Source organism: Euleptes europaea, chromosome 1 (genome assembly GCF_029931775.1).
Source record: "Euleptes europaea isolate rEulEur1 chromosome 1, rEulEur1.hap1, whole genome shotgun sequence".
NCBI lineage: Eukaryota > Metazoa > Chordata > Lepidosauria > Squamata > Sphaerodactylidae > Euleptes > Euleptes europaea.
In genome coordinates, this window is record NC_079312.1 from 90,297,547 (window position 1) to 90,311,979 (window position 14,433).

Here is a 14,433-nt window from a genome sequence, read left to right on the forward strand (position 1 = left end):
ACTTAAACCTTTTGCAGCCCACTGAAGTGAATGGCCCTAGAAGTGCTTAACTCTGCTTAAATGGCACCGTTATACCTTGTATAAGAAAACTAGTGTTTCTTTTCTACTCATACCCGTGTTGTGGTTCCTGTCCCTCCCCCTCTCCCTTTGCAGTTCCTTTCTCTAACCACCCCTGCCATCACCACTCCCCACGAGGGATTGGAGCACTTATTTATTTGTGATATTTATAGCCCGCCTTTACACAGAGTGAGCCAATACAATCCATGGGGATTGGCCAGGTAAATGCATTCTGGCCAGAGCAGAGGGGCTGCAGCGGCAAGACGTATGTGTTGTGTGTGTGTGTGTGTGTGGGGGGGATTTGCCAGCTTGGCCATCCACCATCCTTTTGCAAGGATCTGACACCCTACCCCATGTGTCTCTTCACTTTAGAAGGGAGGTTCGGGTTAAGGGTAGAATCCCACCCACCCAATTCTCCTCTGCGTGGGGTGACAGCTGCAGGTGGCGAGGGCGCTGTAAGGGCAGGCAGCAGCTGTCGCAGGAGCTCCCGGGGGAATGGAGCCCCGCATCTGGCACACCGAGCACACCGCCTGCTGCCCCCTGCAGGCTTCCGGGTCCAAAACAGCGGGGCTGCTTCACAAGGCTGGTCAGGGCACGAGGCGCATGCGTGCCCAGGGCTTCGCGGCCCGGCCGCGCCCACTCCTCCCCTAACCGGCCACGTTGTTTGCCCCTAAGCAGGTGAGCCGGCTGCGACTCTCAATCCTTCTACTGCGTATGGTGAGGAGGGTGGATTCTGCCCGGCTGGATAAGGCACACTCTGTGTGCAGAAGTGCAGACAACGATCCTCCCTTTGGGGGGGGGGGGATTTAAATGCACCCACTTTCATTCCCCCCCCAAAAGTTTCACAATTTTCTGCAAGCCTTGGGGCGGGGGCAAGTTTGCAGGAAAATCTTCCTTCTGTGTAAACATCTTCTGTGTAAATTTTCCTGATTAACAGACATAAGTATCCGCAGATGGGGCAAAGTTGTCTATTAGACTATAACGATAACAGCAGTGTTCATAAGATAACAACGGTGTTCAGATTTCACAGACATTACCAATAATAATCCTTCAAGCCCGTAATGTTCCTATTGAATCTTGCATTTCATTTTTATTTTATTCTTTTATACTACAAAATATAATCAAACATAACTCCATGCCCCTTCCCCCAGAATTCAACGAACACAAGAAAACAAGCATAAAAATAGTGGGGTAAAGTATAGTAGCCCTGACCCGGATATCCCAGGCAGCGCTCTGCAAAAACGCATGGGAGGTTATGCCTGGGATTTGCTGCTCTCTAAATGCACATTTCCCCCAGCCAAATTCTCAAAACTCAAAAATAAGCCCCCGTGCGGAGTTTTGAGAATTCAGATGGGGGAAATGTGCATCTACAGAGCGGCAGCTTTCAGCAGCTAAGCAGGGTCAATCCTCCTAAGTATTTGTCTGGGAGACCTCCAAGGGATACCTGGGTCATGACGTGGAGGTAGGCAATGGCAAACCACCCCTCTGAATGTCTCTTGCCTTGGAAATTCAACGGGGTCGCCATAGGTCAAGCTGTGACTTGACAGCAAAAATAGTAAAATCAAGCATAACTTTGCATCATAATTTAGCAACCAAAATGATCAGAGGACTAGAGCAACTGCCCTATGGGGAGCGGTTAAAATGCTTAGGACTGTTTAGGATGGAAAGAAGGCAGTTAAGGGGACACATTATAGGTGTCTACAAAATTATGCCTTGTAGAGAGAGTGGACAGGGAGAAGCTTTTCTCCCTCTCAATACTAAAACACAGGGTCATCTGCTGAAGCTGGAGGGTGAGAGATTCAAAACAGATAAAAGAAAGTATTTCTTCACACAACACATAGTTAAATTGTGGAACTCCCTGCCCCAGGATGATGTGATGGCTGCCAACTTGGAAGGCTTTAAGAGGGGAGTGGACATTGTTCATGGAGAAGAGGGCTATTCATGGCTACTAGTAAAAATGGATACTAGTCATGATGCATACCTATTCTTTCTAGGATCAGAGGAGCATGCCTATTATATGGTGCTTTGCAACACAGGCAAGATAATGCTGCTGCAGTTGTCTTGCTTGTGGGCTTCCTAGAGGCACCTGGTTGGCCATTGTGTGAACAGACTGCTGGACTTGATGGACCTTGATGTGATCCAACATGGCCTTTCTTACGTTCCTATCTGTTTTAATATGTTTTGTACAATGCTGTATTTTTCTTTACTTGAAAGACATTACCAAATGCTATGCCCAGACATGGATAGCCCCAGGCTAGCCTGATCTTGTCAGATCTCAGTAGCTAAGCAGGGTCGGCCCTCGGTCAGTATTTGGAAGATAGACCAGCAAGAATGATCAGGGTTGCCACAAAGAGGCAGGCAATGACAAGCCCCCTCTGACTCTTGCCTTGAATTCCCCATAGGATTGCCATAAATTGGCTGCGACTTGATGGCAAAAAAAAAAAAAAGTACACGAAAGTTCAAACTGTATCAACAAACTCTGAATTATCGCAGAAGCCAAGTACATAAGGCATCTAATTAATAACACACCAGCGGGTAGCTTTTGTTTTAATGATGAAATCTTGGAATGAAAATGCGATTTAATTATGACTATAAGGAAGCTTCCCTTGTTCAGCAGTGACCCACGTATTGTTTTGCTAGTGGGGGAAAAAAAAAGTCACAGATTTATTCTTTTAAAGGAAACGACCCAACACTCCAAGACAAGTAATCACGAGGCGTACAGTGCTTGGGACATGGGAGAGGGAAGGGGCAAGGGCTTTGATCTTTGGAGGGGCGCACAAATTCCTCCTCCATATACGAAAGTGTGTCTGCTAATGCTATATTGACTTAGCAGAAAAGAGCAAGAGTCCAGTAGCACCTTAAAGACTCACACAAATATTTTCTGGCAGGGTAGGAGCTTTCGTGAGCCTCAGCTCACTTCTTCAGAGAAAGCTCATTCCCTGCCAGAAAACATTTTTGTGAGTCTTGAAGGTGCTACTGGATTCCTGCTCTTTTCTACTACTGTAGACAGACTAACCCGGCTACCCACTGTGAGCTATAGTGACTTGAACAAGCAATTGGGGCGCGCTCTAAGCATAGCTGATACAGCCATGCTTCACAGAGCCTCCAAAGGAAAGGAATGGCTTTTATTAATTTATGTGTGCTTGCTCGCTCGAATAGTACCAGCAACCGGCTAGAACTAGACCCCGTCAGCGACAGCAAAAACTCGTAACGGTCGCGCTCATTCAACTTTTCAAACGAAATTTGTTAACTCCCCCAAGCCTACGATCCCTTCCCCACCCCCTCCGAGAAAGCCCGCGCGCCTGCAGAAGAGCCCTTATTGGCCCATGCTTTTACGCGCCGACGTAAGGGGGGGTAATTGTAGCCTCTTTCCGGCTTCCTTTCCGCGCCAATACGTGCCCGCCTCTTTGTTGCGCAACCGTTGGACGGAGAAGCGGGTTGGGTCTCTCCAACGTCACTCCCGTCTTTACATTTTTAAAACTCCCCGGCTGCGCGAGGGAGAGAAACGATTGGCTTTCCCAGCTGTCTGTCAAGGAAGGGATGTCTCTGACGCAAAAAAGTAGCGGCGGAGCCGCTTTAGGTCTCAGAACGGGGGCGTGTTCTGCAAGCCCTGGGTGGGCGGGCCGTCCAGCGTTTCCTTTGTGTGTGGGCACCAGTAACCGGCGGCGAGCGCGCCTGAGGAGGAGTAGGCGCCGCCATTTTGTGCGTGTGCGCTTCCTCTTCCCCACCCCCTTTCCCCGTTCTCTGCCGGCGGAGCCAGGCCCGGTCGCCGCGGCCGCCCTCCCGCCTGTGACGAGCGCCCGCCCCGTAGCGTCCGCCCCCGCTAGGCCGCAGCTGCCCCCTGCCGGCGGCAGCGGAGAGGAGGCGAGGAGGCGTTTGGCGGCCGCGGCTCCGGCATGGAGAACTCCCAGCTCTGTAAGCTGTTCATCGGCGGCCTGAACGTGCAGACGACGGAGGCCGGGCTGCGGGAGCACTTCTCGGCCTACGGCACGCTGACCGACTGCGTGGTGGTGCTGAACCCGCAGACCAAGCGCTCCCGCTGCTTCGGCTTCGTCACCTACTCGGCCGTGGAGGAGGCCGACGCCGCCATGGCCGCCTCGCCGCACGCCGTGGACGGCAACGCGGTGGAGCTGAAGCGGGCCGTCTCCCGCGAGGACTCGGCCCGGCCCGGCGCCCACGCCAAAGTGAAGAAGCTCTTCGTCGGCGGCCTCAAGGGGGACCTGGGCGAGAACGACCTGGTGGAGCACTTCAGCCAGTTCGGCCCCGTGGAGAAGGCCGAGATCATCTCCAACAAGCAGAGCGGCAAGAAGCGCGGCTTCGGCTTCGTCTACTTCCAGAGCCACGACGCCGCCGACAAGGCCGCCGTGGTCAAGTTCCACCCCATCCAGGGCCACCGCGTGGAGGTCAAGAAGGCCGTGCCCCGGGAAGACATCCAGGCGGGAGGCGGAGGAGGAGGAGGAGGGGGGGGCTCCTCCCGGTCCAGCTGGGGCGGCAGGGGGCGGGGAAGGAGCGGCGGCGGCGGCAACCGGGACCACAACGGGCTCTCCAAAGGCGGCGGCGGAGGCTATAACAGCTACGGAGGCTACGGCGGCGGCGGCGGCGGCTACGGGTCGTACGGCGGAGGCTCCTACGGAGGAGGCGGCGGCGGCGATAACGGCAACGGATACGGAGGCTTCGGCAGCTACAGCCAGCAGCAGTCGTCCTACGGCCCCATGAAGAGCGGCGGCGGCGGCGGCTGGGGGGCCCGCAGTAACAGTGGACCTTACAGAGGCGGCTATGGCGGGGGAGGCTACGGAGGAGGCCCCTTCTAAGCGGGGATTTTCCCATGGGTCGCGCTTGGGGGAATATCGGTTTTCGTCTGCATGGAGTACACGCTCTCCGTTTGTACCGGGCCAGATTCTAAAGTAGTCCCCCTACTCTTCGCCTACGGGCCACCTCCATATAAAAAAGGCTCCCATGGCGCGGAGCGGCTCTCAAATACACCCCTGCTGGGGTCTCTCTGCTGCCTGGGCCACTTCTCTCTTTCCGAAGATGGACTGGGCCTCACACAGCGGTTTTGTGTTAGTCATTGATGGACTCTATTTTTTTATTGCTTGGACATTGGTCGTTTTTATACTAGGAACAAGATTGTTTTAATTTTGGTTTATTTGGGGGCTGGGAGGGAATGTTGTGCTGATTCTGGAATTTAAAAAAAAACTTGGGAGGGGGAAAAGGGGAATTAACTTTGTAAGGACTTGGATACCTACACATTTTTTTCTACAAAATCTACTCTGATCCCATGGCTGTAAAAGGGGGGGGGAATCGTTTTTACATTTTTATTTTTTAAATAAATCATTGTGTTCATTGACCTTTACATGTCTTTTTTCCTAGAGTTCATTCCATACAGTTAAAGCAAAGGCTCTTTGAGTCTGCTCAAATTTCTCCATATTTTAGTGTAAAATGCTTCATTTCTAGCACAGGCCTCAATTAACTTTTTTGCTGCCCTGCTATTATTGGATTGTTACTTCAGAGTTATAGGCCGATTTTTGAAATGCCCATTGGTGGATGAACTGTTTAAATACTTTATTAAATGTCCACCATTTTGTAATTGGGCCATTTGCCTCGCTGACACAGTTGGTCTGTTTTTTTGTATAAGGAGTTTTCCATCAGCTTATGTAGTTCTAGCACACTTAAAGCATGTGCTTTTTCATATAAGTGTTCAAAACTTCAGATTGCTCAGTTTCACATTGTGTTATTTATTGGCTTGCCTGTAAAGGATCCAGAGTTTCTTCCTTTTTATTAAATACTTTGTTTGCATAGCATCTGTTTGAAGTGACTTCACTATCTAAACTGTTCTCATTTACAGTGCCATCTGCTGGCAGAATAGTAGACCATTGTGATAAGTGTCCCAGCAACAGGAAAAAATGGCTTTAAAATCTGTAAAGTTTATTAGGTCTTTACATGGCAAAGGACAAACCTACATGGTATCAAAGAATTTGTGGAACTTGGCTCAACTGATACAAATGTCCAATTCCCACCAAAGTGAACAGTTTGAGTACATAGTTAAAGTGCCCAATCTTCCAATTTTGTGCTAGGTGATTGATAAATGAGCCAGCAACCTACCGTAGGTGCCAGTTGTAAAGAGCAATCTCTGTAGTCTGCTTGATGTATTTGTAGCCCTTTCACACAGTAGAATTGAAGTTTGTTGTTCTATTACCAATGTTCTAGACAGAAACTGCCTTCCTGAATAGAAATATAGAATAGTTATGGATATTGCAAATAAAGAATTCAATTCTTCTCATGCTTCAGTGAGTATATATGAAATGGCTAAAATGTTAATGGTTTTTAGGTATTCAGACTTCTTCAACAAAATATTGCAGTGTTTTACAAGTCCTCTGTGCCATTGTTAAATTTCTGGTTCAAATTATTGTTCATAGGAGTTATAATTGAAAGCTTATTTGACTCATAAGTAAAAATGTACTGCAGGATAATTTTGGATCAGTAACTAGTAATAAGCGTTTGAAACAGATCTCTGAAAAGGTATCTGATGACTTGCACAGTTAAACACAGAAATATTCTAAAGAACTTGTTCTAGTGACTACTGGTACAGTGGTTTGGAATTGTAGAGCAAATTAAGAGACTAATTTTAGAAATTGGCTTGATTTTTGTATGTTTTTTGGATTTGTGAAAGCCTGCACGTGGATCAGTCACAGTTTTCAAAATCAGCTTCAGTTGAAATTGGAGCCTCAGTAATTGCAAGGCTGCTTCACAGTATCTTCTGCTCTAAACAAAGCATTTTTATAATGCATTAAACAACATTTGAGCTAGCTGTGGTTTTGCAACATGCTCATAGCAAAATACTAATTCTTAATATGGCAGTGTATACCTCTATAAGTTGTGTCCAGCAATAGACATACTGTGTTGGAAATACTTGCAGTATCTGTACTTGGAAGTAATTTAGGGATTTGAATATCCATTAATGAGAAATGTGAATTGCAGTACATTAAATGTTCCTTTTTTTCAAATTTGCTGTTGCCCTTCCCTTTTAGAAAGAAGGTAAAGCTTCATGCAGATAGGTCAGGACACAATTTCTAACATCACCTGTGTATTGTTTATTTACTATAGAATACTGTTGCAATACAATGACAAGGTGTTTGAAAAGAATGTATATAAAGCAGCTAGTGTGACAAAGGTTATAAGGGAAAGGCCAATGGCGCTAAAATGGAAAGAGGTTGAATGAGTGAGAAATAAGTGTGACGTGGGTGGTGGTATTCATGCCAATTAACTCTTCAATGACAAGGTGATAGTACTGGGCTTTTACTTCTGTGCGCATGTCTAGAGGAGTACTTGGAGAATAGGTCTGCACCTTGCAGTATATGATGCAGAATAATTAGGCTGATACAGAGATGGTGTTGAAACATTTTCCCTTCCAGATCTTAATAGCAAATGAAAAGTACTAACATCTCTGGTAATAACTTTATATTATTGCTAATCCCTTCATGTGGGTGTGAGATGACCTTGATAGAGCCATAGAGCTCACTATACTGCATAATCATGCAGTTCTTCAACCAAGAAAACATGGGTGCTACATTACTGTTATAAAAAATAGCTGTTTGTGCCCATAAGTTAACGTTTTGCTCCTGTTATGGGCTTTCAAATGTAAATAGTTGTGCCATGTGTAATGTAACTGTAAAAACAATACTGAAAATGCATGATGATGGTAAAGTAAGAAAAGGTGCATTCAGCTGTCATTTCAAAAGAATGACTTTTAGCGTAATACTTTTGAAACAGTAAAGCACTTCTCCATATTGTAAAATAGGCATAATAGGTTATGAAATCATTAGTGCTGTATTCTCAGGCAAATATATTTCTAGTTCAATTTAGTTTCCTTAAAATCTATCTCTTGGGCAAGTTTTTGAACGGAAGCTGTATGCAAACTTCATGTATTTTAGCTTCTGTTCGAGTCTGATGCCAAGGTTACAAAGTGCACTATTATAAATATATCTGAAAGTATTTTTCTACTTAAATCCTAGCATTGCAATATAAACCATACAAAAGTGGCCTCTGTTTTCTAGTTTGTTCTAGTAATTATATATTTCTGACAAATACAGTGTCTATATAGATAGATATTGAGTAAAAGCTTCAGTAAGCTATGGCACCTGACGAGATAACTAACCACCAAGGCTCCATTGTATAACTTAATAGGTTCGAAACGTGTAGCAGGTTAACATTACCTTGTGTTATATTTATGGATGGAACACCGCTTGTTGAATACACACACAAATCCAAAGGTTTCTCTAACATTATTTGGAAGGAGGTTTTAACTTGTATAACTGCATTTTATCATGACAAAATATATCAATAGAGCTCTAGCTTTGTGAACACTTCAGCAGTGTTCACTGAAAAGATTTGGAAGCTTTTTTTATGAGTATTCAATAGCAAGTTAATTTGGTGAGATGTTTGAAAAATAAGCCATATTATACCTGCTTTAAATGTAGATTATTGTTCAGCTTTCTGAATTAAAATTATCCCACTTGCCTATCCCCTGGTTATTCAGTAACATCATCTGTTCTCTTGCCTTCCCCCGTTCCACTTTCAACCCATCTTTATGGATAAGAAATTATGCACTACAGCAGAAGTAACCTTTGTGAAAAGATCCGATTGAAATGGCTCAAGTTGGTTTTAATCTTTGTGATGTAAGGGTTCTCTGGATCTTAAACATGTTTATATTCAGTAGTGTGTGTTGATAATATGTGTTAATATGGCTTCTCCATATCTCCCTAGTGAATGATCTTTCCAGATTATCTTTAGTCCTGAAGTCTCATCTGTCCTCTTTAGTCCTGAAGTCTCATCTTGTCAAGATGGCTCAAGCTATTTGGCAGTAGTTGGATGGACAGATGAAAATGTCCTGTGTCACAATCTGGACTGTTGACAGACTCATCAAGATGATTTAATTACATGAGTACCCTATCCGGAAAGATAGATAAAGGGAAATCCTGAATAGACGCATACCTAGAATTCATGAATCTAAATATGCTGCAAGGTGAATCTCAAAACTTGCATTTCCCACTTGTTAGGATACTGGCTATCTTATGTGGCTAATAGCTTTTAGCATTCCAGACTTACATCATTTTAAAGTATTATGAAATAGGCTGAATAGTATGCATTATAATGTGTGTGTTCCTAAAACAAATGAAGACAAATGCACTTGTGTATTCATATGGCATATACCATTTAATTTTTATATGAAGACTTGATCTAATTTTAAAACTTGAGAGTGGCTTACTCATTCATCAACAACTTACTATATCTCAGCGTATCTGATATTTTATCACTGGCTTGTTCACACAGTTAATGACTTGTTGGTATGAACCAGCCATCACACAACATATCAAATACAATGAAAACCTTCACAAGGCCAATTAGTAATTTCATAGGTGAGTGGATTTGAACTAAAAGATTCCTGCATGTAACTAACTACTTCATTGTAGTACATCTATAACACCTATTTACTGCTGTGCATATTGGGTTTAGGTAAAGGTCCCCTGTGCAAGCACCGGGTCATTCCTGACCCATGGGGTGACGTCACATCCCGACGTTTGCTAGGCAGACTTTGTTTATGGGGTGGTTTGCCAGTGCCTTCCCCAGTCATCTTTCCTTTACCCCCAGCAAGCTGGGTACTCATTTTACCGACCTCGGAAGGATGGAAGGCTGAGTCAACCTTGAGCCGGCTACCTGAAACCAACTTCCGTTGGGATCGAACTCAGGTCGTGAGCAGAGCTTAGACTGCAGTACTGCAGCTTACCACTCTGCGCCACGAAGCTCCTGATATATATCGGGTTTACCAAACTGAAAATAACCCCCCCCAAAAGGCATTTTCATCTTTATTTTTGGCCGAATATTGAAACGGAGAATCAAGCCTAAGCTGGATAGCCGATCACCGGAAAAGCCGAATAGGTTTGTTTGGCTTCGGCTTTCCCAAGGAGGAGCTCTGGGGGGCATTTTTTGAGGTAGAGTTACCAAATTTTCAGGGTAGCTGCAAGGGACTCCCCTTGCATGAACCCCAAAGTTTGGGATGGGTCCAATTTTGAGGCGCTGAAAAGGTTGCCCTCCTCCATAGGAAATTTACCGGGGGGGGGGGGGAAACGCACAGCCCTATACCTAATACTGAATCTTGAAAGTCACACAAATGGAGGCTAGAGCCAGGTGCTTGTGGCATCGTGGAAGTGTTATGCTAAATAGACAAGCCTTTTCATTTAGTTAGCTGCTGCTATAAATATGCGCCAATGTGGGTTAAAATGAATACTTGTCTGCGCTTAAACAGTGAACTAAGCAGGACTCTGAATAGGTGGCATAGAAATAGCTCAAATAACTGCCAGGAAGGCTTTACGTGAAGTTCAGTGACATCTGTGCTGTTCAGTAGAACGTATTGAACCTGGCCCACAACTGGGCTGTTTAAAGAATTTCCAAAGCAGCAGTACTGCATATGGGGGGTGGTGAGGAGAGGGCGAATGTGTCCCCATTAATCAAGAAGATGGCTACTTACTTTATCTACTAAAGAGACCTAGGCCTGCAATGGAATTCATCTTCATGGGTTGGTTTTACTCAGATTCTTCTACGCAGTATAAAAGCTCTGCTCTGGGTGATGGAACCGGTACAATGAAGTCAAAGTAGAGACACCAGTGTTAATCTAAAGTAGGTATACCACTCAGAGTTCTTAGTTCCAGCCCAGGAGTCTGTTGGGATGACTATGTGTTTCTGTCAAACAATTTTAGAATTTTTCTCTAGGCTACAACATGGGAACTGCCAATCTCATTAACATGCAGGATTATTACTAATTTGTTTTAACAGTTATGGTATAATAACTGTTTAAAATGTTCTGTTTAGGTATTAAAGGTTGATGTGGGAAACAGTGAAGGCTTACTGTACCATTATCCAGTAGGGGGTGACAAATAATTTTCAAAATGCAAGTACTTTAAGAAAGCAGAGGAAAATTAGTTTGAGCTGTAGACTACATTTTTATTCTTGCCTTTATTTCTTTCATGCTCTTGGATAAACAAAACAAACACGAACACCTGAATTTTCAGCCCTTTTGTCATAGATTGGGTGTAACCCTCTTTCATGAATTAAAGTACTCCAGCGTGTTGGGTTTGGCAGCTGTTTTACTGTAAAAAGTGGGGGAACCCTTCTCTCCTGCTCTAATGTGTGCTGTTGAATGTGTGACATGACGACTCTGGTCAGAATTTGTCTTTGTAGCTAAGCACATCTTGAAAGTAACTACGAATTCAGAAAAGGGGCACTGCATGCAGTTCTGAATCCAAGTGATATCTTCATTCATCTTAATATAAAAAATATGGCAGAACATTTTAAACTAATCCCAGGGGGAAAGCTGACAGGAGCTGGGGAGCCTCTGGTTTGGGACAACTCAGTCCAAAGGGATGATAGTGTAAACACAAAGAATCATATTGGTAGAAGCACAATACAACTTGAGAGTGAGAATAGGATGGCAAAGGTGCTGAGGGAGGTGAGGGTTGTTGGAGAGGGAAAGCATTATAGGTGCTAGAAGCCCCTGATCTAAGACTGGGGAGGTGGAGTGCTTGGTGCTAAATGACAATTTAGATATTCTGGGTGTCTATAGGCAGGGCAGGGAGGTGTTGCTTTGTATATCAGAGGCCACAGAGTCAAATAAATTAGAAAATGGAATGAACTCAACAGAAATAATATGGCTGGAGAGACTGGGCCCTAAGGATTAATTAAAAGGGGGTGTACAATTGCCTACCTGTGTGGACACCTACCCAGGCCACAGGCAGTATTATCAAGAAAGGAGAGCTGAAGAACTCAAATTGAGGTGATGAGAGATTAACCTCTAGACCTATTGGGGAAATTAACAGTTTCCAGGTCCCAATGGCATACACTCGAGTGTTCTTGGGGAACTCAAATGCGAGATTGTTGCTCTACTAACCAGTATATGTGGCTTGTCACTAGAATTAGCCACTGTACCAGTAGACTGGAAAGTAGAAAAGGTGATGCTGAGTTTAAAAAAGGGCCAAAGGGAAATTACAGGCTAGTTAGCCCAACATCTGTCCCAGGCGAATTAGCAGAAACTGTAAACAAAGATAGAATTGATAGGCACATAGAGGAACAAAGCCTGTTGAGGGAAAATCAGCAATTCTTCTGCAGCCTTTTGGAGTTCTTTGAGAAAGTGAACAAATATATATATATTGGTGGGCCAGACATTATACAAATGGAATTTCAAAAGGCTTTAGACAGCGTACCTCACCAGAGATTCCTGAGTAAGCTTACAAGGCATGGGATAAGAGAGGTCCTTTTATGGATTAAAAATTGGAAGCCAGAAACAGAGAATAGGAATAAACAGTTCTCACAATAGAGGGAAGTAAGCAGTGGAGCCCCACAAGGATTGGTATTGTCATATTTAATTTTAAAAAATAAATTATCTGGAACTGGGGCTGAACAGTGTAGTGGCCAAGTTTTTATTCAGGATGGTGAAAACCAAGGCTGTGAAGAGCTCCAGGAGTATTTCCACATATTGGGAGAGTGGGCAACAACGTGACATATGAAGTTCAATTTAGGCAAGTGTAAGGTGATGCATATTGGAACAAAAATCCCAGCTATAAGTATATGCTAAAGAGGTCTGAACTTGCTGAGACTGAGCGGATAAGAGACCTTGGTGTCATAGTGGATAAGAAGAATTGGTTTTTTTTATCAAACCAGAATCAAACCAGTTTACAATCACATTCCCCTCTCCACAACAGACACCCTACCCTGTGAAGGAGGTGGGGCTGAGAGAGCCTCTGCCACTACACCATGCTGCAACACTGAAAAAGGTGAACTCGGTGTTGGGGAATATTTGGAAAGGGAATGAAAATAAAAGTCAATATAGATCTATGGTGTGAGCTCATTTGGAGTACTGAGTGCAGATTTAATTAACGTTATCTCAAAAAGGGCAATCAAGATGACTGAGGGGTTGGAGAACCTTCCCTGTGAGGAAAGGCGGAAGAGTCTGAGTCTTTGGTTTAGAAAAGAGACAACTAAAGGGGGACACAATAGAAGTTTATAAAATTATGCATGGGTTAGAGAGAGTGGAAAGAGATAAGTATTTCCCCTCCCTGAAATATCAGTGCTCAAGGGCAACCAATAAAGTTGATGAGCAGTAGATTCAAGACAGACCAAAGGAAATAGTTTACACGAGAAGTGATTAAAATGTGAAATTCGCTACCAGGGGGTGGTGATGGCTACAGGCATAGACAGCTTTAAAAGGGGATCTGACAGATTCATGGAAGGTAGGCCTATCAGTAGCTATGGGCCATGGTGACTAAAAGGAACCTCCATATTCAGAGGCAGTAATCCCATGTATACCAATGCCAGGAGACAACATGAGCGGAAGGCCTCGGCCTCTATGCCCTGTTGTTGGCCCTCCAGAGTAACTGGTTGGCCACAGTGTGAGACAGGATCCTGGCTTAGATGGACCTGATCCAGTGGGGTTCTTGTGTATGGGTGCAATTGTGTTCACATAAGCAGCATTACAAAACTAGATAGTATAGTAAAGGTAAAGGTCCCCTGTGCAAGCACCGGGTCATTCCTGACCCACGGGGTGACGTCACATCCTGACGTTTACTAGGCAGACTTTGTTTGCAGGGGGTTTGCCAGTGCCTTCTCCAGTCATCTTCCCTTTACCCCCAGCAAGCTGGGTACTCATTTTACTGACCTCGGAAGGATGGAAGGCTGAGTCAACCTTGAGCCGGCTACCTGAAACCAACTTCCGTTGGGATCGAACTCAGGTCGTGAGCAGAGCTTGGACTGCAGTACTGCAGCTTACCTCTCTGTGCCACAGGGCTCCTAAATAGTACAGTAGAGCCTTGCAATCTTGATAATGTTTATTTTCGTCAATTATACCTCTCCCTTTTCCTCAATGGAAATCCAAAGTGGCTTACATTTTCTCTTCTCCATTTTATCCCCATAACAACCCTGTGAGGTAGGTTAGGCTAAGTGTGTGTGACAGCACGAGATCGCCCAGAAAGCTTCCATGGCAGAGTGGGGATTTGAACCTAGGTCTCTGAGATCCTAGTCTGACATTCTAAGCCCTGCACTGTGCTATTATGAAGATATAGTATGAAAAAGGTTTTCAGTTTAACTGCATATACAGGTTTGCAGCTATTGGTGATGAAAATATGGGTCTTTTAAATAAACAAAAATATGGGGTTTCAGTTAGTGCTGAACTCCATGCACAGTTTAGTATTGAAGTATTTTAGAGCATCAAGTTCTCTGCCCACCTGCAGACAATTGTGTAGTAGGTCATTAAAACAGGAACATTAGTCAGTTGGAGGAAATGAAGTTAAGGCACTTCACAGAAGCTACCCTGCGAACTCATAGTTGAAC

General features: G+C 44.6%; 1 protein-coding gene across 1 annotated transcript; it reads left to right on the forward strand.

Annotated features, from left to right (window-relative positions):
• The first annotated feature begins 3,870 nt into the window (after positions 1 to 3,870).
• Positions 3,871 to 4,875, forward strand: HNRNPA0 (heterogeneous nuclear ribonucleoprotein A0). Its single transcript, XM_056864500.1, has one exon. It carries the CDS (start codon positions 3,954 to 3,956, stop codon positions 4,866 to 4,868), a length of 915 nt encoding a protein of 304 aa, XP_056720478.1. The 5' UTR covers positions 3,871 to 3,953; the 3' UTR covers positions 4,869 to 4,875.
• The last annotated feature ends 9,558 nt before the right edge of the window (positions 4,876 to 14,433 follow it).

Excerpts from the sequence above, each read along its gene's own strand:
- HNRNPA0 (XM_056864500.1), top strand. The coding sequence starts at position 3,954 with ATGGAGAACTCCCAGCTCTGTAAGCTGTTCATCGGCGGCCTGAACGTG.